This window comes from Lethenteron reissneri, chromosome 11 (genome assembly GCF_015708825.2).
Source record: "Lethenteron reissneri isolate LAM-NWPU_2019-01 chromosome 11, ASM1570882v1, whole genome shotgun sequence".
In the NCBI taxonomy this organism is placed as follows: domain Eukaryota; kingdom Metazoa; phylum Chordata; class Hyperoartia; order Petromyzontiformes; family Petromyzontidae; genus Lethenteron; species Lethenteron reissneri.
This window is the reverse complement of record NC_083789.1, coordinates 8,050,490-8,076,448: the sequence shown is the minus strand read 5'-3', so window position 1 is coordinate 8,076,448 and position 25,959 is coordinate 8,050,490. Positions and strand designations below refer to the sequence as shown.

At 48.6% G+C, this 25,959-nt stretch overlaps 1 protein-coding gene across 3 annotated transcripts in view; it reads right to left on the bottom strand.

Annotated features, from left to right (window-relative positions):
- The window catches only part of LOC133341414 (protein kinase C epsilon type-like), a 47,803-nt gene that overhangs the window by 4,568 nt on the left and 17,276 nt on the right, over positions 1–25,959 (bottom strand). For 2 of the 3 annotated variants that reach the window (XM_061549999.1, XM_061549997.1), the window contains 11 exons: positions 23,234–23,268; positions 19,996–20,078; positions 15,963–16,092; positions 14,449–14,591; positions 12,544–12,619; positions 10,333–10,601; positions 9,621–9,794; positions 7,817–7,971; positions 5,864–6,002; positions 2,339–2,527; positions 1,170–1,316 (listed from right to left, as the gene is read on the bottom strand). In XM_061549999.1, coding sequence (XP_061405983.1) covers positions 1,170–1,316; positions 2,339–2,527; positions 5,864–6,002; positions 7,817–7,971; positions 9,621–9,794; positions 10,333–10,601; positions 12,544–12,619; positions 14,449–14,591; positions 15,963–16,092; positions 19,996–20,078; positions 23,234–23,268 — 1,540 coding nt within the window. Of the gene's footprint in view, positions 1–1,169; positions 1,317–2,338; positions 2,528–5,863; positions 6,003–7,816; positions 7,972–9,620; positions 9,795–10,332; positions 10,602–12,543; positions 12,620–14,448; positions 14,592–15,962; positions 16,093–19,995; positions 20,079–23,005; positions 23,027–23,233; positions 23,269–25,959 lie in introns of those variants that run through there. The other variant, XM_061549998.1, reaches the window with a different exon arrangement.

Genomic DNA, 25,959 nt, shown 5'->3' with positions numbered 1-25,959 from the left:
ATTTCCAAATCATCCGAATAACACATACGAGGTGTCATTTTAAATGTAATGTTACTGCAGTTTTGGAATATATATGGCTGACTTATAGAATGGGTCGCTGGTCTGTCACAGACATGAAAGAGACAGCACGGTCACCATTCCAGCATGGATAAAAATGCCAGTTCGATTTAGTATCTCCGACACCGCGGTATTCTATGGGTATTTCTCCATTATAGAAAAACGGGGACAAAATTAATTACATGTGAATTACAGAACTGCTCATTGGTTGACACGCTACGTCCAAGTAAATCGCCCCTTCATGATCGTACGCATAATGAAACCGCTTCTTCAACGTCTCCGAAATGTGCGCTGAACGTTTAACCACCCAGGGCTAAACTCGGCTTCGCTTCCGAAATCCGACAACGTTGGGGCGCATCTGCAGTCATTTGGGCCGAGTGATTCAAACAGAGAATACGCATTTTTTTCCCCCTTGAAACGATCTTGAGGTGTACACGTGCAATAATCAGCCAGATTGGCTTCTTGATCTTACAATACGAGGCCGGAATAGCGCCTTGATCTTACAATACGAAGCCGGAATGGCACCTTGATCTTACAATACGAGGCCGGAATGGCGCCTTGATCTTACAATACGAAGCCAGAATGGCGCCTTGATCTTACAATACGAGGCCGGAATGGTGCCTTGATCTTACAATACGAAGCCGGAATGGCGCCTTGATCTTACAATACGAAGCCGGAAGGGTGCCTTGATCTTACAATATGAAGCCGGAATGGCGCCTTGATCTTACAATACGAGGCCGGAATGGCGCCTTGATCTTACAATACGAAGCCAGAATGGCGCCTTGATCTTACAATACGAGGCCGGAATGGTGCCTTGATCTTACAATACGAAGCCGGAATGGCGCCTTGATCTTACAATACGAAGCCGGAAGGGTGCCTTGATCTTACAATATGAAGCCGGAATGGCGCCTTGATCTTACAATACGAAGCCGGAATGGCGCCTTGATCTTACAATACGAGGCCGGAATGGTGCCTTGATATTACAATACGAAGCCGGAAAGGCGCCTTGATCTTACAATACGAGGCCGGAATGGCGCCTTGATCTTACAATACGAGGCCGGAATGGTGCCTTGATCTTACAATACGAAGCCGGAAAGGCGCCTTGATCTTACAATACGAGGCCGGAATGGCGCCTTGATCTTTTTCTTCTCCAGGAGGTCCCAGTCCATGTCACGGAAGAACGGATGCTGCTTGATGGCCTCCTCGTAGCCGCGCGAGGCCACGCAGCCCAGACGTCTGCTCGGGTTCTTGGTCATGAACTGCTCCAACAGGCGACAACAACAAAATATAATATATTTAAAAAGGTTCCAATCAATAGGCATTATTTTTAATACACGTCGCCCAGATTTGCGCCAGATCTCGCCAGATCTTGAGTAGCTAAAGCCGAGTCGAGCCTGGATAGTGAATGGATGGGTGACCACTGTGCACAAACAGGTTGGCATAGAGATTTGGTTCTACGTCGTTGGCAGCAGATGGCAACGCAGGACAAATCTATTGTACTCCTGTGTTGCTCCAATTATCACGATTGGTTACATACGGTGCGAAAGAAGTTCAACATACGTAGAACGTTCATGCTCACCTTCACCAACTTGCACTGACCACCACGGTGAATTACAGTGAAATATTCAAAATTTACTATCCTTTCATTTATACACCCTAAAAATAGTGCATGTCGGAATATTGTGTCCCACTGTGTGTCAGCGTTATGGTCCAAATGTTTTACAATTACCTGCAAAGTAATTAGCCTCGTACTACACTCGTGATAACCTTGCACCCTTTCCCAAAGCTCCTGGAACGCCTTGTGCGCAAGTCATACATTTCATTGTTATAATTATTGTTAAATAAGAACGGAGCGAATATGAAACATACGGAACTATCGTCATTATTATGCTATAAAGGGGAGGGGGGGGGGAGTGTTTGTGAGGCCCCTAAAAATGTGAACTAAATAAAAAAAACATCATAAAATCTCGATTTAAAGCTTTCGTGACTGCAGGGATTCATCTTCTTGGTTCTTTCGGTAAAGTCACGTAGAAGGGAAATAATAAAATAATAAAATAAAACATAATAAAATAATTCTCACGACGTTTTGGCCACAATGCAAGCAGCCGTCCTCAGGTGAAGACCAGGTCTGTCTGGTCTTCACCTGAGGAAGGCTGCTTGCGTTGTGGCCGAAACGTCGTGAGAATTATGTTATTGTTGTATTTTTATTATTTTATTATTTATTATTTCCCTTCTACGTGACTTTACCGAAAGAACCAAGAAGAAGATCATAAAATCTCACCGCTTTCAGGATGGACACGGCCTCCTTGCTGAGCCAGATGGGGTAGAGGACGTCGTCGTGGAGGATCGACTCGAAGAGGTCGTCCTCGTTGTCGGCCTCGAAGGGCGGCTGCCCGGCCATCATCTCGTACATGAGCACCCCCAGGGCCCACCAGTCCACGGATGGGCCGTAGTCCAGCTCCTGCAGGATCTGCGAGCGTGCAAAGTCAAAGGCGGCGTGGATTCACTTGGGCGCTCTCGCTTAAACGCCCCGAGCATCTCAAAGCGCCATGCGTCTCATCGCAAACGGTCCTAATGCCCGGCTGCGCGTTTTTCCTTGTTTGGCCTCGGGGAGCCCCCTGATGACGGCTGTCCCTCCGTGCGACACAAGGTGAAGCAGCATCAGCCTGTAAGTATGGCATTAGTCTGTTCGTAGTAGGGGGGGGGGGGGGGGCGATGTTGCCACTGTTATGCCACTGAAGTAATGCGCAAGTAGTTTTGAAAATGTCGACCATGACGCCAGCACACAATGGCTTCTGGTGTACGCACATGTGTGTAATATTAATAATAACATTTAATTTAAATATTTATCTCCGGATCAGAATCTGTATTCATACTGGACGTATCTGATGAGCTACAAAGGCCTTTTCACAGAGAGGAAAACGTCACGCCAAGTCCGAGCACTATTGACAATTTATGGAATTGTCATCACTTAAGTAAAGCATCGATTCTCTTTGATGTCTTTTTTGTTTCCATCGCGTTTGTTTTGTCATAGGTTTTATTTTGCAGTCAAGAGATTGTCCTGGTCAATGCCGATTGTGGTCAATATAGCACCAACAGTGGCTGCAGGCTTTTTCAATAACCAAACGAGATACGATGTTTTATGAATGGGGACATCAGAATCTTGAATTGGACTGCAGGAATCCGATGACCTGTGAAGCTCTTATTCACACGTGTCCAGTCGGGGTGGGTCAGCAAATAACGGATTGTGAAGACTCTTTTTTTCAGGAGGATCTTGCTACATTTCGATGTTTGGCCAACACAAATGTGAGAGGAAACCAGAGAACCTGGAGCAAACTCATGCAGAACAAGGGGAGAAAATAATTACTCCACACGGAAATGTCAATAATCGAACCCAGGCATTTATTGCAAGACACATCCCTCCCCCCCCCCCCCAATATTCAAATATGCTCAAAATGTCTCCTCCAATATATTGCTATAAAATAGATTTCTGTGTATATGATTGTGGTCATGGTTGTACTTTATTAATCCCTAATCTCTGCCATTACATACATTGAAACAAGAAAAGGTAAAAAAGAAAAAACAGAGCAATGTAATACAATACACTATTAGACATTATTGTAAAACATAAATAAAAAGTCCATCCTATGTGTTGGTGAATTTTTTTTATATTTTAGGCAGGAAATGCGTTTTCAAATTTAGATATTTTTTCTGGGGGGGGGGGACCCCACACCCCCTGAAGATTTGGTCCCCCCCAATGTTGACTCCATGGCTCTGGCCTTGATCTATTGAGGTGAGACAATTTGTTAATGATGCGCCACACCGCCACCCTGAGTCCATGCATTACTACAATCATCCTCATTACCATCCCTTGAATTTAGATCTTCTAACTGGGTAAGTCGCACATGTATAACGTGTCTTACAATACTGTCACGTATGAAGTTTTCCTTTACATTCAGAAGCATTCAAAGAACACGTGTCTTTTTTTGTATATACATATTTAATTTGAATCCGCATAATGAGGTCACATCCCTGTTGCTTAAATCGCTGCTAAGACTTCCAAATCGCACGCGGGCTAATTGAATCCGGGGCTGCGGCTCCACAGATTAAACGCCGACTCTGGGGATGCCCGCGGAGAATTTCGGCTGCTCCCTCTCAACACCCTTAATTAACATCGTCTTCTCAGGGTGAAAGGTCCAAAGGCTTAAACCCAAAGCCTGTGCCCCAGCTTAAGACAAAGGCCACGGGACACACTGAGCCCATTGACATTTACACGCTGCGCCTAAGTGCGGCCCTCTCCAGTCGGCGCCAAAGTCCATTAGCCGTGATCTATTCACTGCTGAATGAAGGCCTCACATCGGTTTTTTTTCTTTCTTCCGCTGCATCGGATCTACATCTCGCTCTGGCGCGCGAGATGATTTCAATGCCGCGTCTCCATGGTGGACATGCGCTCTATGGTCAGTAAATCACCGTTCCCACCAGGGAATACGTCTTCCCCCTCCTGCTTATTTTGTGCGTGTGGAACGGGTTAGGGGTTATGGGCTAGGGATTATGGTGAGGGATTAGGAGTTGCGGTTAGGGTTAGAGGTCCGGGGTTATGGGCTAGGGGTTAGGAGTGATGGTCGGGTTAGGGGTGAGGATTTATCAGCTAGGGGTTATGGTTAGAATCAGAATATTTCTTTACACTGGAGGAATCCGATCAGATTTTTCACAGATGTCCAGTAGACAGGTTCGGGGTAAGAAGTTATGGGGCTAGGGGCTAGGTGCAGCATTGGGAAGGACACACTGTAAAAAAGGTAAAACTGTATCGAAAGTAAAACTGAAGTAACAGTTAATAGGTTTGGAACAGGGGTCGGCAACCTACGGCTCCAGAGCCGCATGCGGCTCTTTACGGGCTGCTTCTTGACGATGAGTACGTATGTACTCAGATGCATTGCGGCTCTTGAAATACTGAATTTTGTACCGAATTGGAAAGAAATGGCTCTTCTTGTTATTTTGGTTGCCGACCCCTGGTTTGGAAGGTCGTCTTCAAATTTGAGGATTTAGTTTAAGATGTTGTGGTACCGTGGCCATGAATACGCCCCTCATTGGTTGCCATGGAGATGCCCGGTAACCCAGCCCCTGTAAGACCCCCAAGTTAAACGAATTATTTGGTGAAGTTGCTGCTGCATTGTCAATGGTGCACAAGCACATCGAATTAAAAACAAAACACTCAACATATTCGTCAAGAATGCTGTCACCTTAAAAGAAAAAAATGCATATATATCATAGGCGACGTTTCAGGCAATCGCCCTTCTTCATAGCGCATACATGAATCAGAATCTTTATTTAGACCGGAGGAATCCGATGAGCTATGAAGCTCTTTTTCACAGACATCCAGTATGCGCAGGTCAGTAACTTATCGCAGCAAACAATAAAAAAAAAGATAGGAGTGCAAAATTGCGAAAACTGTAAGTCGCTAAATATAAATAAATATTTTTTCTTTATTATACAAGTCAAATTCATCAAGATTGGGCAATCTTAATTTTAGAGCTTTCGTGACTGCAGGAATTACTCTTTGGTTAAATTATTTAATTTATTATTTTATCTTTATACGTGACTTTACCGAAGGAACCAAAGAGTAAGATTGGGCAAGGCAGCAGAAACAATAACAAAACAATCCCAGACCACAGCAAGAAAACACACAGTAGTCCCTCGATAAAATGAAGAAAAGTTACCTATTACATATATTTTTGTTAATTTCAATGGCGCTCCCGTTCCCGAGCCGTGGCGGTGGCGGTGGTGGCGGCGTCAGCGCGGCGCTCACCTCGGGCGCGATGTAGTCGGGGGTTCCGCAGAAGGTGGCGGTGGTGGCGCCGTCCGCGATGCCCTCCTTACACATGCCGAAGTCGGCGAGCTTGCAGTGGCCCTCCGCGTCCAGCAGGATGTTGTCCAGCTTCAGGTCCCTGTACGGGTCAAAACAACGACAACAACAAAAAATAAAAATAATAATGTAGGTAAATGTTGAACTTCTTCTCCACCGTACGTGCTAATCTCAGGTGCGGGGGGGGGAAGACAACAAACTAAGCAAAAAAAGCAGTTTTACAGAAATTAGTTTTCAATTCAGATTTAAAAGTGCATAGCTCCGGTGGCTTCCTAATATTGGAAGGAAGCGCGTGCCAGACGGCCGCAGACACGCACCTGAAAGCGTGCAATGCAGTGACCGTCTTGGTTCGATTGTTCACCAAAAGGCGCTGCGAGGATGACGGAGTTTGAGTGGTGGTTTACACTCCTTGATGAGATTAGCAAGTGTCTTGTGGCTTATTTGTAGCAAGCACTTTGTGTGTAATGCGCACTACCGTATAATGTATTCTTTCAGCAACTGGATGCCAATGCAGCTAGGCGAGCACCGGACAGACAATAATAATGATAACGCAACGCGCATCCGCACACACGTACGTACACACGTACGTACACACGTACACACTCGGACGCACGCGCGCGCGCTCACTTACATCACAGAAACCACCAATGCTGCACAGAGAGCAGTGAGGCCCTGGCTTCAGCCATCCATGACTGAACCGGGTTCTCACGTATGGAGAGTCACCACTCAATGCACTCAAATTCCATCATACCGACTTTTGGGGTTTTTGCGCTTGATCCGAATGAATTCTAGCTGCTAACAGAGAGTTGCTCATGTCGGTTTTTTGACGGTCGTGCTGCAACCGTCGGTACACACATACATACGCGTGCACGGTCGCTTAGATCGTGCAGATCACCACGCACGGCACGTCTCCCTAAACCCTGGTGTCACTTATCGATTGAAAGCCGATCGCCACACGTGGCCCTCTCTACAGGCAGCGAGGAAGGGCCGTTGCCCAAAATCTCCCCCTATTACACGCTTTTCTTTATAAGGCTACAGTGTCAGACGAAAGTGTTGAGTTATTTTTGTTGCGGATTGGAGTGGTGGTGGTGGCGGTTGGTGCGATCATTATCACCCTGCGCTCGTTGCCCGACCTGATTTTGATTCCTGTTCAGATGGAAGTGGATTGACAAAGGCCCTGCAAAATTAATGATGTGGCGGCACACAACATTTTATTCTTTGGGGGAGACGTTTCGACTGCCTCGAGGCAATTGTAGTCATCGCCATATCTGAAATCACCCAATATGAAGCGATCGGCCTAAATTGACGCAAGACCCATCATGTTGTCATTATTGGAAACTGTCGACAGCTGCACACATCTACAATGTCAAAATGACTCGTTACTTAATTTGCAGGAAGGGATAAAATGTTCACATTAACAAGGAGTGAAGCGCCAACTGTTTTATGTACGGCAAAATCAATTCTAGACATGTATTGTGGCACAGCAGTTGGCGCGCTGCTTGATCAAGCAGGCGACTTGGGTTGAGACCCAACCACAGAGTCATATCTGAAACAGTCCTGGGCCCAGCCCTTCACCAACCTGCACTGACCAGCGTGGCAAAGTATGATCAAACAAACCTCATGAAGCGATGTTGACTTGGAAAAAAAATACAACTCCTGGGGGAAGTCAACATGCTTATCATTTGGATAAACTCACCACCACCCCCCCCCCCCCCATAGCAATATGGAGTTCCCACCACTGGCTCAGCGCAGGAAATCACTTTGAGCCGGAATTTCCCTGTGACTTTTCTTCTGACAAAGTGCCAGATTTGTGGTGGCCACACACGCCTGCCGGGGGAGGCTAGAGGGAGGGGAGGGGGTGGGGGCGAAGATGTCGCGGTACCCATCGCTCGTCACCTGTAGATGACGCCGTGCCGGTGCAGGAACATGAGCGCCGACGTGACCTCGGCGGCGTAGAAGCGCGAGCGCGGCTCGTCAAACTTGCGCGAGCGCTGGATCTGGAACATGAGGTCCCCGCCGTTCACGTACTCCATCACGAAGAACAGCCGGTCCTGTGCGGGTGAAACCAAAGCGGGGCGTGCCGACTGACGGGACGGGCGATGGAGCCTCACGCGGCAGAGGCGGTGGCGGTGGGGGTGGCAACAGCGACCAGCCATCGGTTTCTCATCGTTATCGCCGACCATGATCAATCCAGTGATGGATGAAGGCCCACTCCGCCGAGCTGTAGCCATCCCTCACAGTGGCATGACGCAGCAAAAAAAACTAAAAACATAAAAGATAAAGAGCCCCGAAGACAAAGATGAACGGCTAATACTAGCGGTGTACATCAGAACCAGTCTGGGGTCACCCTATGTCGATTCAGCCTGAACTGAATACCTGAGGGCGGTCAGGCTTGGTGATGGCCACGCCGCCCACTCGTTCGCTGCACCGACCTGAACAGGTGCTCGCTAACAGTACTCGCCCCATCGGCCACATCGTAACGATCCATCTAGCACCTGCATCATTGCCGACTTCATTGCTGCACGTCCTGTATGCGTCTTGAAGGTCTTTCGCACCGTACGCGGCCAACCGTGCTAATCCGGAGGACGCGTTCATTTAAATGTTGTCCGCTGGCCATGAGCAAAGTGAGAGGGCTCGTGCAGCGTTCTCGATCAACAAGCAGCGTGTCTCCTTCACGTATCGTGCCATCCACTGAAAATAACAGTATTTCTTAGGCAGCGCATCAGCCGCACGGCCTTCTGGGAGTGCATCATTTCAGCAGCATTGTTTCAAGACAAGCTAACTCTGGACTGGTTTCTACACACAGTGCCTCATCAGCAGAGTCAGGCTTTCATTGGCCAATGCTTGCGAACTGGCCTATGTTTACGAGGCAAGGACCTCTTTTTAAGATACGAGTCTAGGTTAGACACAAAATTAATGAACACATGAAACAATATATTACTTAAAATCATTATTAAAAGTTCCGCGTGAGTGTGACACAGGAGGGTACACGTGTCAGGTGAAGGATAGTGGATGACGAAATTAAAACAACCCAATACCGCAGCAAACATTAACCGTAGCATTGTTTATATCGTTCGTATTAAAACTCCAACATTAACAAACAGTTCTTATTTCGTTCGTAAAAATGACGACTCCTATATACGTTTTCACGTCCGTCTTGATCACGAATGTGCGTACACACGACGACTGCACCAATGGCAGCTTCGGTTCAGCTCCCCCAAGCGCTCCCGGGTCACACCGCGAGTCGGTCGGAACAACGACGTCCGAGCGACGTTTTGCTCCGCACGCACGCGCACAGCCCCTTGAGTCAGCCCACTGCTGGGTGAGAGGCTTCCCCACGGCCGAGCGGGTTGTAGGGCTATAACGACCATACTTCACCACGCCGGTAGACCCACTGCTGGATAAGGGCTTCCCCACAGCCGTGCAGCTTGTAGGGGTTCATCGACCATACTTCACCACGCCGGTAGACCCACTGCTGGGTGAGGGCTTCCCCACGGCCGTGCGGTATGTAGGGCTATAACGACCATACTTCACCACGCCGGTCACTTCGGGGCTGCTAAAGGCACGTAACGACGTTGGGAGGACACCGCCGGCGGTAGACGCCGCTAATCTTCGCGGCGCTCCCTAGCCGCTCCCAGATCCGATCGAGCGACGCCGGCCTCAGGGCGGCACCACCCCACGAGCTGCACCCCCCCCCTACCCTGGTCTGGAAGCAGCAGAAGAGCTGGGTGAGGTAGGGGTGGTTCTTGGCGAGTGCCAGGACGCGCTTCTCCGTCATGGTGCACTCCACGTCGTCGTCTTGCACGATGGAATCCTTCTTGAGCACCTTGACGGCGAACACCTCCTCCGAGCCCCGCAGCTCCGCGAGCATCACCTGCACGGACGCACGCAGGGGCCGATGGTCACCGTTTCTCGATGTGCCGAGAGCAGGCCCAAAGGCCCCCCCCAAAAAATGTAAAGTTAAATCGGCCAGCAACAAACGGCACTGTTGAAGGTGAATCGAATTTTCTCTCCCCCCCTCCCCCCGTATTTTAAAGCAAAATTTGGGAGTGCCTCTTAGAATCTGGAGAATACGGGAAAAGAGACGACAATGGGAGGGTTTGTTGCTGTGTGCGCTTTGACGTTGCATTGTTGACAGTGAACGAGGGCCGGATCAATGCGGGGACCTGACGGGCTGTGGCCCTGGTTTGTGGTCCGAAAGTGTTGGCCACCCACTTCGATTGCACAGGTTAAGTCCGCCATAGCAACACAACGCCACAGCAAATTTCCATTCACGTACGGTCATCGTCACCGGAGTTATTGCAACCTCACGCACGCAGACGGATTTCGTGCGTGAACGCATTCGACCTCGGGTGCCCCGGCGGCTAAATGAACACCGGGAAGGAAGGGAAGGTGGCGGCGACGGACTCCACCTTGCCGAAGCTGCCCTTGCCGAGGACTTTCATGAAGGAGAAGTCGGCGATGCTCATCTTGCGCCGTCGCTGGGGCTGCCCGTCGCCGTTGCTGCCGCCCTCCTCCCCCTCGCCGTCGTGGCCCCCGCCGCTGCCCGTCTTCTCCGCGGCCGGCTTCGTGCCCCTGTCGCTGCCCACCTCCTCCAGCGCCTCTCCCTCCGAGGGCAGCCCCTCGCCCTCCCGCGCGTGGAACGTCACGCTGCGGCGGATGCCCCCCTCCGGTTCCGTCCCTGGGCGGCGGGCGCAAGAGGATCGTACTTCCACCGCGAGACGTCATGCACGACGATGACGGGAGGATACGTGGCCAACCGATTAACACGGTTGGCTACGTACGGTGCGGAAGAAGTTCAACATACATACCTACATACTGTACATACCCGCACCTCCGATTAGCACGGTTGGCTACGTACGGTACGTAAGAAGTTCAACATGTGCACGCCACAACACACGCGCGACGACGCCAGCTTTTCACTTTTGCTCTCCGACGCGTTGTCAGGTCGTGCTGCTCGTTGTTCGGCACCGCGTCTGACCTCTCTCTCCACAAGCTGGGGATTGTTGTGAGTTACGGGTGGTGCGTTATTGCCTTCCGTGCGTAAATTACTCGTGAAATAGCGTTTTTCCGCCCGTATGTTTTTTTTTTTTGCCGTATGATTCGTGACCTCACGACATGTCCTAGCAGTACACAGGCATTCTCTACGGAAGAAATAAAACATGGGGTTTTCTGCAGAGAAGGTTCTGAGCCCCCACCCACTGAGAAAAGTAGTTAAAATAATGTACAGTCTCTTAAAATGTGGAAATAGAGGATTCCCGATTGGCAGTTACACTGCCACTGTTGGCATTTGACGTTAACACTGCCTCCAATTTAATATTATGAAAGGAATCTGGCAGCAGCCAACAAAACCTGTTTCTGCACAGTGTCCACCCATGGTGTCCACCCATCCAAGCACTATTCAGGCTCAACCATGCTTAGCTTTTGAGAGCCAATGAGAACGGGTAAATAATTCTGGGTGATTTGGCAATAGGCTTACAAGATCTAAAAAGGCAGTTCTTGTGAACGCAATTCAGCATGTGCATCATTGCTTAAGGCTCGATATTCATCAGCGCATTGATTCATCATTGCACCCTTTACTACGAGTGACACGTGGTGACAGCAGCCACAGATTCATTGCACCGATCTTCGCCTCTCAATGTCTCGTCCGAGAAGGGCTTCCTTGCAACACTGGCATGGAGTGGGAACTGATTGGCGTCAAGTTCTACCGTTAGACTAAAATTATGCCTGATAAGAGGTTTTTCCCCATTTTTTTCTGGCAACAAAGCAGGTGTTAAGATGTTAAAACACCAAACTGAAACCTTTTTACAAGGAATCATGTCTGCATTGACCACAATGCTTGTGGTCAGAATGCAAACAAAAAACATACTCTGATAATATATGCATTGTCCTTGAAACTGATTGGTCCACATGAGACAGCTTTCTTTTGAGCCTTGTCTCAAACGGTGTTAGACCAGAGGACGCCAAAAGGCGTACAGCCCCCTATCCATAATCCTATATTATTCGTAGTAATGATAACAACCATTTCTATCTTGCCGTAACATGGCGAGCCATTTCAAGGGGACGCTGTACCCCATGTTGCTTTACGCATATGGCCAGGCTTCATATAACACGAGATGCATGTGGCTGAGTGCCAAAATCATTCCTGGAACAGAGTTCCGGACCCTTCCATTCTGGCCGAAGTCGAGGGCTGTGTGAGCAAGGAACAAAGCGCCTCTGTGTGTCTGTCTGTGTGTCTGTCTGTGTGTGTGTCTGCGTGTCTGTCTGTGTGTGTGTGTCTGTCTGTCTGTGTGTCTGTCTGTGTGTCTGTCTGTGTGTATGTCTGTGTGTATGTCTGTGTGTGTGTCTGTGTGTCTGTGTGTGTCTATGTCTGTCTGCGTGTCTATCTGTGTCTGTCTGCGTGTCTGTCTGTGTGTCTGTCTGCGTGTCTATCTGTGTCTGTCTGTGTGTGTGTCTGTCTGTGTGTCTGTCTGCGTGTCTGTCTGCGTGTCTATCTGCGTGTCTGTCTGTGTGTCTGTCTGCGTGTCTACGTGTCCATCTGCGTGTTGCCCGTCTGCGTGTCCGCCTGCATGTCCGTCCGCGTGTCCGTCTGTGTGCATGAAACCGTTGCGGGCGCCACACACCCTGGTCACTCGGCGTGCTGGGCACCGACTTGGATCTGTCACAGCTGCTGGGCCGCGGAAGAGTCGAGGTGCTGAGCTGAAGGGATGAGAATAAAAAGTATATAATTTAATTATTTGTGTAAACACCGATGGATAGAGTAATGCCCCGATGTACGTCTCCCCCTAAAAGGTATTTTCTCAAATACTTCACCAATTGATGAATACCACTCCTGTCTCGCTATGCGTCGCCTCCACCACCTAACCTGCACGTCGCTGTGATTGACGTCGCTTCGCTATTCGTCCTCGCACCTTGCAGGAATGCATCACCCGACGTCGACCGTGCTCCTAGTGACTTCTACGATTGCAAGTCCGGCATACGCAGCATTACACCACCGTGGTAACAGAATCAGATCAGAATCAGAATCTTGATTTATCCTGGAGAAATCCGATGAGCTGTGAAGCTCTTTTTACATAGATCTCCAATTGGGGGCGAGTCAGAAAGCTACAAGGAACAATATAAAAAAAAAGATTGGAGTGAAAAGTATGTCACTAAAAATAAATAAACTTAAACTTAAAAACTGTTCTAGCGCTCTTATAGTCTAAACTAAAACTATTAATATTTTACCAAGTAAGGCCCACTGATCTATATAGCTCTTTTTCTTCAGCATACTGGCCACAAATGTCATGTGGAAATTCATAGCAGCCACATGCTCAAAACGCACAATCGCATAGAACGGTTGCTTCATTGTGCGATGCCGCTAACCAAATGCGTCTGTCTATAATAACCGTTTTTTTGGTTAGATCGCGTAAATATGTAAATGTGTCGTTAAACCCGCCACCACCCGACACAGTCAATTAGTAAGGTTTGACGTAAACAGAACGTACCAATTCGTCACTAGTACAGCACGCCGGTGTGTTGGAGAACCAAACCACATAATTTACAATCTGAGTACGACGTTTCGCCAAAAATTACAACTAGCTTCATCAGGCGACAGCCAGATTTGTGGACAAGTTCACCCGCTTCGTTCCTTAAATAGAGACGGACAGACGGGGAGGCCTCTCCGTCTGTCCGTCGGCGCGGTCACGGCAACTCTCGTGGTGAAGACGATTCGATATAAATTGCTATCTTTGTTCTCTTCAGGGGTCATAACACGAGGGCTCGAGCACCGCCACCCACGCAGCTCAAATCCCCTGGTGGCGTGCACGCAGGCGCGTACCATCAGGGTTGCCAGCTGTCCCTGTTTCCCCCAGCAAGTCCTACTTTTAAGGCAGCTGTCCTGGGAGATCTTTAAGTCTTCCCGGGGGCCAATGAAAGTTCCAAGTTTTTGTTCGTCGTGGAATCATCATCATCGTTTTAAACCACCCAGGGGGAGGTGGACTTTGCTGTTTTAATCCCTGGATTTTTCTGTTGCGCGTAGTCACTTTAAGATGTTTCTTGTTCGTGTTTTTGTTTGTTGCGGTTGCACCCGATTTAAGAGCCGCAGGGCTCACAGGGCTATACCTAATAAATGAAACTGAATTAAATAAATGAACTGAACTGCAGTTGTTACCGAGAGAAGGCAAGAGGAACATAGGAAGACGGCGGAGGAATTGATCAGCGAGAAGAAATCACAGAATTCAGAGGCCGCGACTGGACAGGGGCAATGGTGCAGAGGAGAGGGAAGTGACCGTCTCTCCATCCCCCGCACCTCCGATTAGCACGTTTGGGCTACGTACGGTGGGAAAGAAGTCCAACATGCAGTACGTGCATACCCCGACAACAACGGCACTCAACGCTACGCGTTCACAGGCAGTTCTCCCCCGTTCCGGAATCGTCAGATGTTGTTCGTCTTCTTCTCCTCCTTCCCATAGTGTGTGTCCCGGTCGTGTGAACCCTCGGGTGGTGTGGCGCAACCGCCGACGCGCGACGCCGCAGCCGCCACCTGCCTTTTTCTTGCGCACGTTCCTCTGAGAGATCTTGTCGGGGGTCATGCCGATCTCGGCGAGCGCCTTGGCGATGCCGCGTGCGTCCACGCCGCAGTTGGGGGCCACGTTGCACTCGCACCGGCGGTGAGCGTTCATCTTGCAGACTGCGAGCGGGCGAACGCGGAGAGGGAACGGCGGGTCACTCGGCGGCGCACGCTCCGATGGCCGGACGACGACGCCGACGACGCAGATACGGTAACGACGATTAGAATGTGTGCAGGGTCATGACGCACTAGCAGCTCAACTAGGAAGAGTTGCGAGGGAAGCGTGGGGAAAGGTGGGCGCGTCAGGGCAAGAAACACACAGGCGGAGAGAAAGGCACTGCGGCACAACTCGGAACTTACAACAACAACAACAAACAAAAACGAGCCCCAGAGACAGCCAGAGCAGTACCAACATACAGTATGTCTATTTCATACTTTTCCAGTATCCTTGTCTGTTTACATATTAGAACAATGCTTACCCGATATCTAACACATGTTTCTGTAACTTCATTTGAAATGTACGATACTATGGCCGGTATAAAACTAATCAGCCCGGCATGTGCATCGGGAAATGTATCTATTCACATTTGGTTCATGTTTGTGCAATGATTTAGATTTGTCGCGTGACACCGTTGTTTTTTTGCACTGAATTCAATGTTGCTCCATTACTGAAATGAAATTTGTATTGCCTTGTGTTAATTTGGTGGCCCAGGTCACTCTAGCAAATGAGACTTAATCCTGCTCTCATGAGTTCTCCCACATCGTGAAGCCAAATTAAAGTTACTTTAACAACGGGTCCGAAGGCATTATCAAGGGGCAAGAGCCCTTACAATGAGTCCCAGGGTTGCCGTGGCCCTATTCACGTTTAACCGATGATCCAATCACCTTCGATTCAGTGACGCCAACGAGTCTCCTCGTTGTGATTGTTCCTAACGCTCGTCGTAGCAGTAGCAGGGGTGTGACGATACATCGACTCATCCATTCAAATAGATCCGTACGACTGCAAATGTGCATGCGTGGAATTGTGCGCGTGTGAATGGATTATGTTTTGTGTCGTAGGTAAACTGGTTAAACGCGACCCCTTCGGCCACTGGACGTGCCACGTTCAGAAAGTTACGAAACTAATCTTGCAGAATATGTTTTTTAATAAAAAATTTTTTTTACAATATTACAAATTGTTTGGCGATGCCGCATTGGCAGCGACGCACACCCAAAAATAAACAAAAACCTCAAGACGTTTGTCAATAACACCATGGCCTTAAAAGGGAAAAAAACTGTCGGCGACGTTTCAGCTATGAAGGGTCATTGCTTGAAACGTCGACCATTGCATAGATGTTGATTTTAAGACATTATTTTTGATGAACGTATTGTCTTTTTTTTATCCATCAGGTTCAGTGATGCCACTTTTGTTGGCGCGCGAGGCACCGGCTTTTGGGGATTTCGCAGTTCGGGAGTTTGGGGGTTCAGGGGTTTGGGGCCGGGTCCTCTCACCTTTGCACTGAAGTCCCTGCCTCAGGAGGCCCCAGAGCAGCGAGCCGCAGTGATCGCAGAACGTGGGCACCTTGTAGTTGTGGATGGAGAACTTGTGCGGCATGTTCACGCTGAACCGCTGGCCTCCCACCTGCGAGCACAGCGTCGTCATCATCATCAAAATAATTATAGTCATCTTCATCTTCATCATCATCATCATAATCATCATTGCCTTCATCATCATCTTCATCATCTCATCATCAGCCTCTTCATCATCACATCATCTTCATAATCATCTTCACAACCGTCGTCATCATCGTCGCCAAGTTTTATCAAGCGCCAAAATCTGTGGCGTCTCATCAGAGCGCTTTCTGACGGAAGGCTTCCCCCCATGCCGTGTCGGTCACGGGGGAATGACTGGCCGTACTTCACTAGATTGGGCTTGGCTTAGACGTGGCACGCGTCTAGCGACCTGGAACAGAACCCACTGGCCTGTCACTCACGCATCCCTCCCCCCCCCCAGCCGTCATCACGGCTGTCGACTCTGCGCATCACCAGAGTCGACAGCCGTCACGCGAGCTCTGGTCATCCTCGCCGCCACAGCGGCTTTTAGGCTTGGCCATCGCTTGCTTTCAGATGCGCTACTGCAGCCGTCTGGAACGCTCTTCCTTCCGATATTAGGAAGCCACTGGAGCTATGCACTTTTAATTCATGTAAAATAAAAACTCATCTCTTTAGAACTGCCTTTTGTGTTTAATTTGTTGTCCTTCCCCGGCACCTCCGATTAGCACGGTCAGCTATGTACGGTGTGAAAGAAGTTCAACATAGTCTTTTTGCCTATAACGCGTGGTTTTATTACGCGATTTTGATATAACGCGATTTAGCGAACAGAACCACGTCGTAAAATAAGAACAAGCGGTTGTACAGCTACCTCGACGTACCACCACCACACAAGGCGGGGGGACGCTGCTGGATGTGTCGAGATGCTGCCCGCTCAGCCTGCGGCCGCATCCCACACGTGTTACCGCGGACTGCGCTTAACCCTACACCTATTATAACGCCATTCTTCCATGACGCGTCGTTCTTCAGGAACGCAACTACCGCGTGATAGGAGAACTGAATGAGATGCGCATAAGACCAGGGCACGAAATTGACCGGTTGGTGCATTTCGCAGCCATTAGAGTCGCTATAACTAACTGCGCTCCCTGGGCGGGCAGTGGGGGGGGGGGTTGCGTGTGACGGTGAGTGTGGTCGCTGTTTGGGGGAACAGTAGGGGGGGGGTCATCTCGGTCAGTCGACCCACGGCACCTGCTGGGTCTGTCCCGTGACACTCCTGCCAGCGGACGTTCGACGCTTCACGTGGCCTTAACGTGCACGTAGCCTGGCACAAGCGCCGTGGTGACGTCACCACCGCTTAGTGACGAATGGCGCTTGTTGTTGTTGTCGTTGTCGTCGTCGCTGTTCAGGGAAGTGCCTCGTGCACATTTTGCCCGCCGTGTGTGCGGACATGCCGCGTTGGGTGTCAACGCGTCAACGTCAGGCGTCCGTTTCGTGAGCGTGCGAGCGAGCGAGCGAGTTAGCGAGTGGTCGCTACCCAATACCTGTCAACCCCTTATCAGTGCCTACCTCGTTACAGACTAATTCAGATCTTATTGGTCACCCCGTGCCCCTTTATAAATCTCAAAGTTCATACCACAAAGTCCCATCACAAGGATAGAAACACAAATAGACGAAAAAAATGTTGCCCCTATTGAAACGTCTGCACGGCGTATGGACCTGAAAACTCAATTTCCCTGCACAACAATACGGGATGAACCGTATGGGTTGACAGGAGGGCTACTGTGTGGTGCGACTCTTGACAGTTCAGCAGCTGGGACGCCACGTTAACCTTTCCCTGGTGAGGATGTGGAGGGGGGGATACGGAGGGGGGGGGGGTCATCAGTCAGCGTCGCAATGAATGAACTCTGAACGTTTCGCCTTGTGAGCCAGTTTGGTAGGGTTTGCCTCCTCGGAGTGGCGACAACAACAACGACGACGGAGGTGCATTCCACAGGAAGACGAAGAAGAGAAAGTGGATGACACCCACAAGACCAGAGGAGGGGACAGACAACACGCAGTCCTTGATTGCAGCCAGAAAGGTCCACAACGCTCTTCTGGAGAAAAAAAAAACGTCTCTACGACAATGCAGTCGTGTGTAAGGATAGGGAGGTTCGGAGGCATACAGGATTCACTTGGATAGACGTACCTTGGACTCTAGTTGTAGTGCCTTATGCCGATAATCTACACTCCAAGTTTACGGAAAATGTTGAGCGTGGAAATTAAGTCCTGACGACATGTAAACGAATTGTCTCTTGGGGTGTATTGTTTTTGCTAATGAAAATACACCCCGATTTACCAAGGTGAAACCAGGACCCTGGTGTGTATGTTAAACTTCTTTCGCACCGTACGTAGCCAACCGTGAAAATCGAAGATGCAGGTGTGAGACCTATTGTAAGAGTAGGAGCGCGCTGCATTCATTTTGAAAAGCGATTTCTTTTTTGTTCTAACCAGGGCCCAGCTGGTGGCTCCAGGTCCAGGATATTGCGAACTCCGTCCCTGCTTTTCCCACCCAAAAAAAACTCCCAACACAGCTTTACAGATTTGAAGCTTTCGTGACTGCAAGGATTCATATTCTTAGGTTTTTTCGGTAAAGTCACGTAGGTAAAAATTTTTAATTAATAAAAGTAAAATAAAATAATTTATTTATATTTTACCTTTGTTAATTTTAAAGTCACGTAGGTAAAACATAAAAATTTATAAAAGTAAAATAAAAATAAAATATTTTATTTTACTTTTATTAATTTTAATTTTTTACCTACGTGACATTACCGAAAAAAACCTAAGAATATAAATCCTAACATTACTAAAAGTAAAATAAAATATTTTATTTTTATTTTACTTTTATTAAAAAAAAATTTACCTACGTGACTTTACCGAAAAAACCTAAGAATACAGCTTTACAGGTCTGGCGAAAGCCCAGCAGCGCCCCACACGCGCATCGGGGACATTGCCTCCTGCTTTACGACTGCGCGCTCCAATTAAGACATCTGCTCGTGTCACCCCGCAATCACAAAACCCGGGGCAGAGCTCACTGCCTTCACCGGACTGGAGCCCACTGCAAAGTGCCTGCCTCGCATGCCCTCGTCACCTGGTGGCAGATACCTCGAGTGGACTCGAATTGGCTCGAGTTGGCCTGATGTCTCTCAAAAATCCAGTTCGAAGACACCTTGAGTTGAAGGACGTCTTGAGTTGAAGGACGTCTTGAGTTGAAGGACGTCTTGGTTAAGTGACATTTCCTTGATTTTCTAAACACACTCGAGTTGTCGCTTGAGTTGGGCCTGGACCTCCTTGCTAGAAACCCTTCCGCGCACGACTTTCCCAGATGTGCTTGCAAGGCGAGAGAGGTCAAGATCGAGTCGCCGATAGAGTGAAATGTCAATTGTCAAACGTTACTGTAACGTCAGAGTAAATGCTACTGTCACCGACAATATTAATGTTTTATTTGTACGCGTGTCGTTGATGTATTCCCCCCCCCCCCCCCCCCGAATTCTGACGAAAGGAATCTAAGGTCATCACAGCCCCGAATTCGTAGGCGACTTCGGTTGAAGATTAAATAAATAAACGCTTCGAGTTTTGGAGAACAAAGGTAAAGGTGCAGCCCTGCAAATGCTTTCGCTCACGTGACTGTTGGCGGAAGGGCTTCAACTAGAGGGAGCTCGAGGTCATTTGGATGTTTGTAGGTGCTCGCTAACAGCACTTTCCCCAAACAGTTTGTTGAGGCTATACGGGGGATCTTTGTCTTTTGTACATGTGTGAATGTCTCTGTGTGCGCGAGCGAGTGTGTGTGTGAGCGCGCGCGTGTGTGAATGTGTGTGCGCATGTGCATGTGTGCGCGTGTGCATGTGTGCGTGTGTGTGAGGATGTGTGCGCGTGTGTGAGCGCGCGCGTGTGTGCGAGTGTGCGCGTGTGTGCACATGATGCAATCCCTGTATCGAGACGCCGAGGCTGTCTGTACCTCTTCCGCAGTCTCTTTCTTGAGGCCGGGGCATTTCGTGATGATGTGCGTGTGGCAGCGCTTATGCACCACACACGTGCACACTGCACAAGGAAACACACACACACGGAGATAAACAATGCTTACGCACCAAACCTGGTACCCATAAAAGGTTGAGTCAACCTAGGTGGTGACCAGAACAGGTGCAGGTATCACTCATCACTGGAGTTGGAGATGGATGGGAATCAAACTCGGATGACCAGGTTCGTAGTGTTGTACGATAGCCACTCTGGCGCGGCCACAATGCTCATATGAATGCAATAGTTTTTAAAACGGATTTTTGTTGTTGTAATGTTAACATGCTAGACGATGTGTGCAATATATTTACTAGACTATCATATTTCTAGCGTATACACCAAATACGACGCTCCAGTTAGTAAATTATGAAAACATATCGTAAGTTTGCTACAAATTGCATTTTAGATACAATTATTATCGACATTTATAGGAATGGCTGCAAACGTATCCATTTCGTAAGCTCACATTCGCGTCAGATATTTCCATTGAGTGAAACGTCTAAACAATCGATGCATATACGCATCATACTATTTCCACAATGCAATAAAATTACATATTTGTTCTGTGCGGGCGAGTGCAATAACACGAGCACGTCTTTGACCAGCAGCGTGGTTATGGTCAGGGCTCTTCAATCATGGCACCGCGGTTATATGTCCCCTTGTCTTGTGCATTGAGCTGGGTTTTATCACATTTTACCCCTGAAGCTATGAGACACACACGCGCGCGCGACTTGCAATGCCCCCGAAGTTATGCATTTGACACTGAAGCATTGGGGGAAATGTTCGGGGTTGAATGTTGCCACCGGCTGGCGACTTGATTTCCACGATGACATTTCTCAACCGTGACAAACAAACGAATGGAAAAGCACATCCAGTGCTGGGATGCACCGGGAATTCGTTGGGCTGTAGCTTCTTACCATCGTGTTCTGCGGGTTATAAGACGCTCCGTATGGAAAGTAAAGATGCTTCCCCCACCCATCACCGTACTTGTGGGGGTTGTTTAATAATAATAAAAAAGTGAGTGTTTTACAATCTGAAGAACACAATACTTCAGAGAGCCGTCTTCCAGAAGATGTATATCATGGGACCTTTTTTTCCCAGTATCAAAGTATGAAAAATAAGAATAGGTTTTACTCATTCTGGCAATAAAACAAGTGTTAAGATGTTCAAACACCAAATAGAGACCTTTGGCAAGGAATTGAAGTCTGCATTAATCACACGTGCTTGTTGTGGTGCACATGCAAACAAATATGCTCTGATAATTATACATGCATTGTCTTTGAAACGGATTGGCCTACACTAGAGACAGCCTTGTACGTATGTATGTTGAACGTATAAGAATAGGTTTTTCCCCTTTTTTCTGGCAACAAAACTGAAACTTTTCTACGAGGAATCATGTCTGCATTAATCACAATACTTGTGGTCCGAATGCAAACAAAAAACATACTCTGATAATTTATGCATTGTCCTTGAAACTGATTGGTCCACACCAGAGACAGCTTTCTTTTGAACCTCGTCTCAAACGGTGTTCGACCAGAGGACGCCAAAAGGCGTACAGCTCAAAGATAATGTCACTATCAGAGTAATGAGAGCTCGGGGTGAGCAGCTACATCATGGGACCTCCTTTGCCAGTACCATTCTGTATTGTGGTTAATGCAGACATGGTTCCTCGTAAAAAGGTTTCAGTTTTGTTGCCAGAAAAAAGGGGAAAACCTATTCTTATATTTTGGTACTGGTAAAGGAGGTCCCATGATGTATGTTGAACTTCTTTCGCACAGTGCGTCGCTAACCATGATAATCAGAAGTGCGGACGTTTCCATTGAGAGCCAACTGGAGTCGAGTGCTTGGGGAGGCCTTCATCCAGCACTGTATTTAGCATGGCTGATGACGATGACAATGTATGTATGGAGCAGCGTGATGAAGTATAGTTAAATATCCCCCCACGACCCGCATGGCATTGGGAGGGCCCTCATCCAGCAGTGGATTGAAAACGTGGCCATACACGGACATGTGACGTACGAAAATCAACACAATTGCCCTCCATTTCGGGATATCTTTCTTACATGACATCAGCACGTGTACACGTGCGCTTAAACTAAAAAAAACCCGCGGTGCTCAATCATCCTTGCCAAATCAACATTGGGAGATTTCCCTTCTATAAGAGTGGGGCTTAGTCTGGAGCGCGTCTGTCCCAGCGGACGGCGCTAAATCACGTTTCTCCAGCTGGAAGTGGCTATGATCGATGGCTCTGGGATTTACTGCCTGCACTAAATAAAGGCTGGCACTTTAACAACACCGCCAGGTAAGCATTTACCTTAACAGCCGGGCAGTGTGACTTGTCGATAACAAGCAAAAAAAAAATCCCACCCATTCAGCCAGGTAGAGAGTAGCAACATTCTGCATCAATGTCCTGCACACTGTGTCGTTAACACGCTCTAAGTCTGCTCCGACTTCACAACGATCGCCAATTCATCTCACCTCGTTCGAACGATTAGGATGGGACATGACGCTGTTCATGGCTTTGGCTGTAACGTGTTTTGTTTTGACTCGGCGGTGGCGCGCACTGAACCCGGCTACCTGAGTTTGATTCCTGGCCACGGCAAACATCAGCGGTGAGTGACTGACCGGGGTGGTGAAGTATGGTCAAACAAACCTCCATGACCGTCGCAGGTTCCTTCCCACGCCATGCAGGCCCAAAGCGTTGTTTGACCATACTTCACCACACTGGTCAGTGTGTGTTGATGAGGGCGGGGAGCATCGTCGTGGGAGCATAGAAGCACAGAACAACATTGGATTATTCTGCACCGCAGTTTGCTGCTCACAACATCGCTGTATATTACACAATGTGTATTATAAAAACTAAATATGCACCATCGTGGAGAATAGTGAGTATCGTTTATACAGATGCTAGTCTGTTTTAAGGATTTAAATAAAACATTTTTTTTTAAAACGACCTATTCGCCTTTGGAGCAACGTTTTCAAGCAGCATTGTTGAGCAGCCAAACTCTGGAGCGATTTCGACTTTTTTTTCATTTGAGCCTCATCAGCAGCGTCGGGCTTGTTGGAGTAAACTCAACGTACGGAACAAACTCACGCGCGCGCGCACGCGCGCACGCACGCGCCCGCACGTGCAAGCGCACGCACGCGCACGCACGTGCATCTCGACTGCTGTGGCGCCTTACCTTGACACTGGTATCCCTGCTTCCCCAGCACGCCCCTGCGGGACATGAGGGCAGCACTTAAGGTAACGCAGCGAGGGGGCCTGAGTCAACACATGCGAGAATTCACATCGCACCCGTGCGGCGCGTGCATGGTGGATGAGGCAAATGTAATGGCCACTTTTTTTTTGGTATTTCACATAGCGGCCTCGTCCGCGCACATTGCAACTCGCAAACGCTGCACAGTTTGGTAACAGGCGCAGTTTTCAAGCGGAAGCACAGGCAAAGCGCAGTGCAATCGAGGCAAACGGCCGCACATTATCACGGTTAAATGCAACCCGCACTTATAACCAGGGCGGCCGGCAGATTTGAACTTTGCAACCTTTTGCAACGAGCATTGAACGGCCGCTGCACCACTGGGCCATGTACGTCAGTAGCTGCCAGGATCCACGTCTTTCGCATCGTCACACCCGCACGGCTACGAAACAAACGCTGTACATTTTACTACTCACCGCAAAAAAAAATTGGATTGATGTAGTGTATACAGCATCTTAAGATTCTATGCACAGAAAGGGTGCGTGCATGTTTAACGTTATTGGGAGAATGACAGTCAGTTTTAGTAATAGGCAGGGGAAAGAAAGGGCAGGGCTTGAGCCCTGGACTTGAACAGGGGGCAGGGAGAGTTGACGGGCACGGATGAAGGGGGCAGGGAGTTCCAGACTGATGGGAGCGAGAGGGGTGCAGCACAGGAGTACGAGCAATACAATACACGAACACCGATATGAATACGAGCCAATAATATTTTATGCAATTTAAATCATCTGGATTTAAGACTCATTTCTTTAGAACTGCTTTTTGCGTTGAGCTCGATGTCCTTCTCCCGCACCTCTAATTATCACGGTTGGCTACGTACGGTGCAAAATAAGTTCAACATACATACAGACAAATGGCGAATGACACATCTTGTAACAGTAGAAATAATCATGCATGCGAGTGGTATTCTCCCGAGTCGATATATGTATGGATGCTAACTTATTTCTCGCCGTACGTAGGACAACAAGCGAACACACAAAGCAAGTTCTCATCAAATTAGTTGCAGAGGATGACATGCATCTGCGAGGCTGGTTCCATTCCGTGCATGAATGATGCACCGGTTGATCCCCCCCGAACGCCTCCCCCCCTCCGCTCCCTCCAACTTGGTCGCAATGCCCCAGTTTCACCCGAGACGTCATCGTGTAACGACGAACGGCTCGATGACAAAAACGACGACAACAACAACAGCAACAAAACTTCCGTCATGTAAATCATAGCGATGGCCCCGTGGGGAAAGGAGGGCCCGAACGGTCATAAATCCTGCGTCGTCGCAGTCCGGCTGGGTGAAAGTCGCGCGCATCAAATCCACGCTGCGGCGTTCTTCGCGTGCTTCCTGTTTAAACCGTGCACGAAGCGTGCGTGGGATTTCTCGGGGAGGAGCAAGAGATGATAGCAGCAACAACAACAACAGTGCAGCCCCATGCAAACGCCTTTTGTATGTGCGCATGTTGAAATTCTTTAGTTCTAGATTTGAAGCTTTCGTAACTGCAAGGATTCATATTCTTAGTTTTTTCGGTAAAGTTACGTAGGTAAAAAATTTAATTCATAAAAAAAACTCTTACTTTGATACAGCAATCGTGCTGTGACGGTTCCACCTAAAGACGGAAGCTTGTGTTGCCTACGAAACGTCGTGATTTTTATTTTATTTTTTATTTTACTTTGATTAATTAAAATTAAAAAAAATTTACCTACGTGACTTTCCCGAAAAAACTAAGAATATGAACTTCTTTAGCACCGTACGTATTCGACCGTGCTGATCGGAGGTCTTCATATTTACCTGCGCTCACCATCCCTGCCCCCCAACCCCCCCCCCCCCCCCGTATACCTCCTCTTAACCCAAATTGATAAAGTTTTCATTTTTTGTAAAGTGTCTTTAGATGCATATGCGTGCTTTAAAAGGTCAGGGGCAGATATTGTGCAGGCCTGCATTTGCTCGGTCATGTCACTTGCTCGTAGAAAGGCCTCTATCAGAGAGCCCCCCCCCCTCTCCACGTCGGCCAGTCGTCTTGGAAGATGTAGCGATTACAGCACTCGCACTTTACCCCACCGCACGTGCCCTGCCGGTTGACGAGCACGTGTTCAAATGCAGAGTGATCATCAGGCTGTCCGTACGGCAAGTCCTTGGCAAATCCTGCCAGCGAGGCTATATAAATCAAATTGTACCAGCACAGTCACGACAAGCAATGCCCCTCTTTTATGAATCCGGGCCATTGCAAGGAACATCCATTTAACTTTTAACAGACACTGGCTTTGTTGCCTGCGATGGGCAGAAAAAAAAACTGAAAAGGTAGATAACAACGCAGCTAACTTCGCCACTCAATCTCTGCAGTGAGCGTACTCCCTCGGCTGCCATACTCTGCCGTTGGTCTCCCACTGCCGGCCCACGCTTTAAAGGACATTCGAACCGACGCTCGGCAAAAGCAAGCGCAATCAATTACGCTGGGGGGTTTTTTCAAGCGTTTCATTCCGTAATTTTGTTGCGTGTTGTCCGGCGTTATAGTTGTGTCCCGTTGGACCGCGCCGCAACACGGCGGAGATTAAAGACGGAGTGGCTGCCAAAGGAGTGAATTACGGCCCTAGAGTAGAATACGCCTGTCGAAGTCAATCACAGCAAGAGCTCGGGCAACGGCTCTTGTGTAGGTGCCGAGGCGGATTGT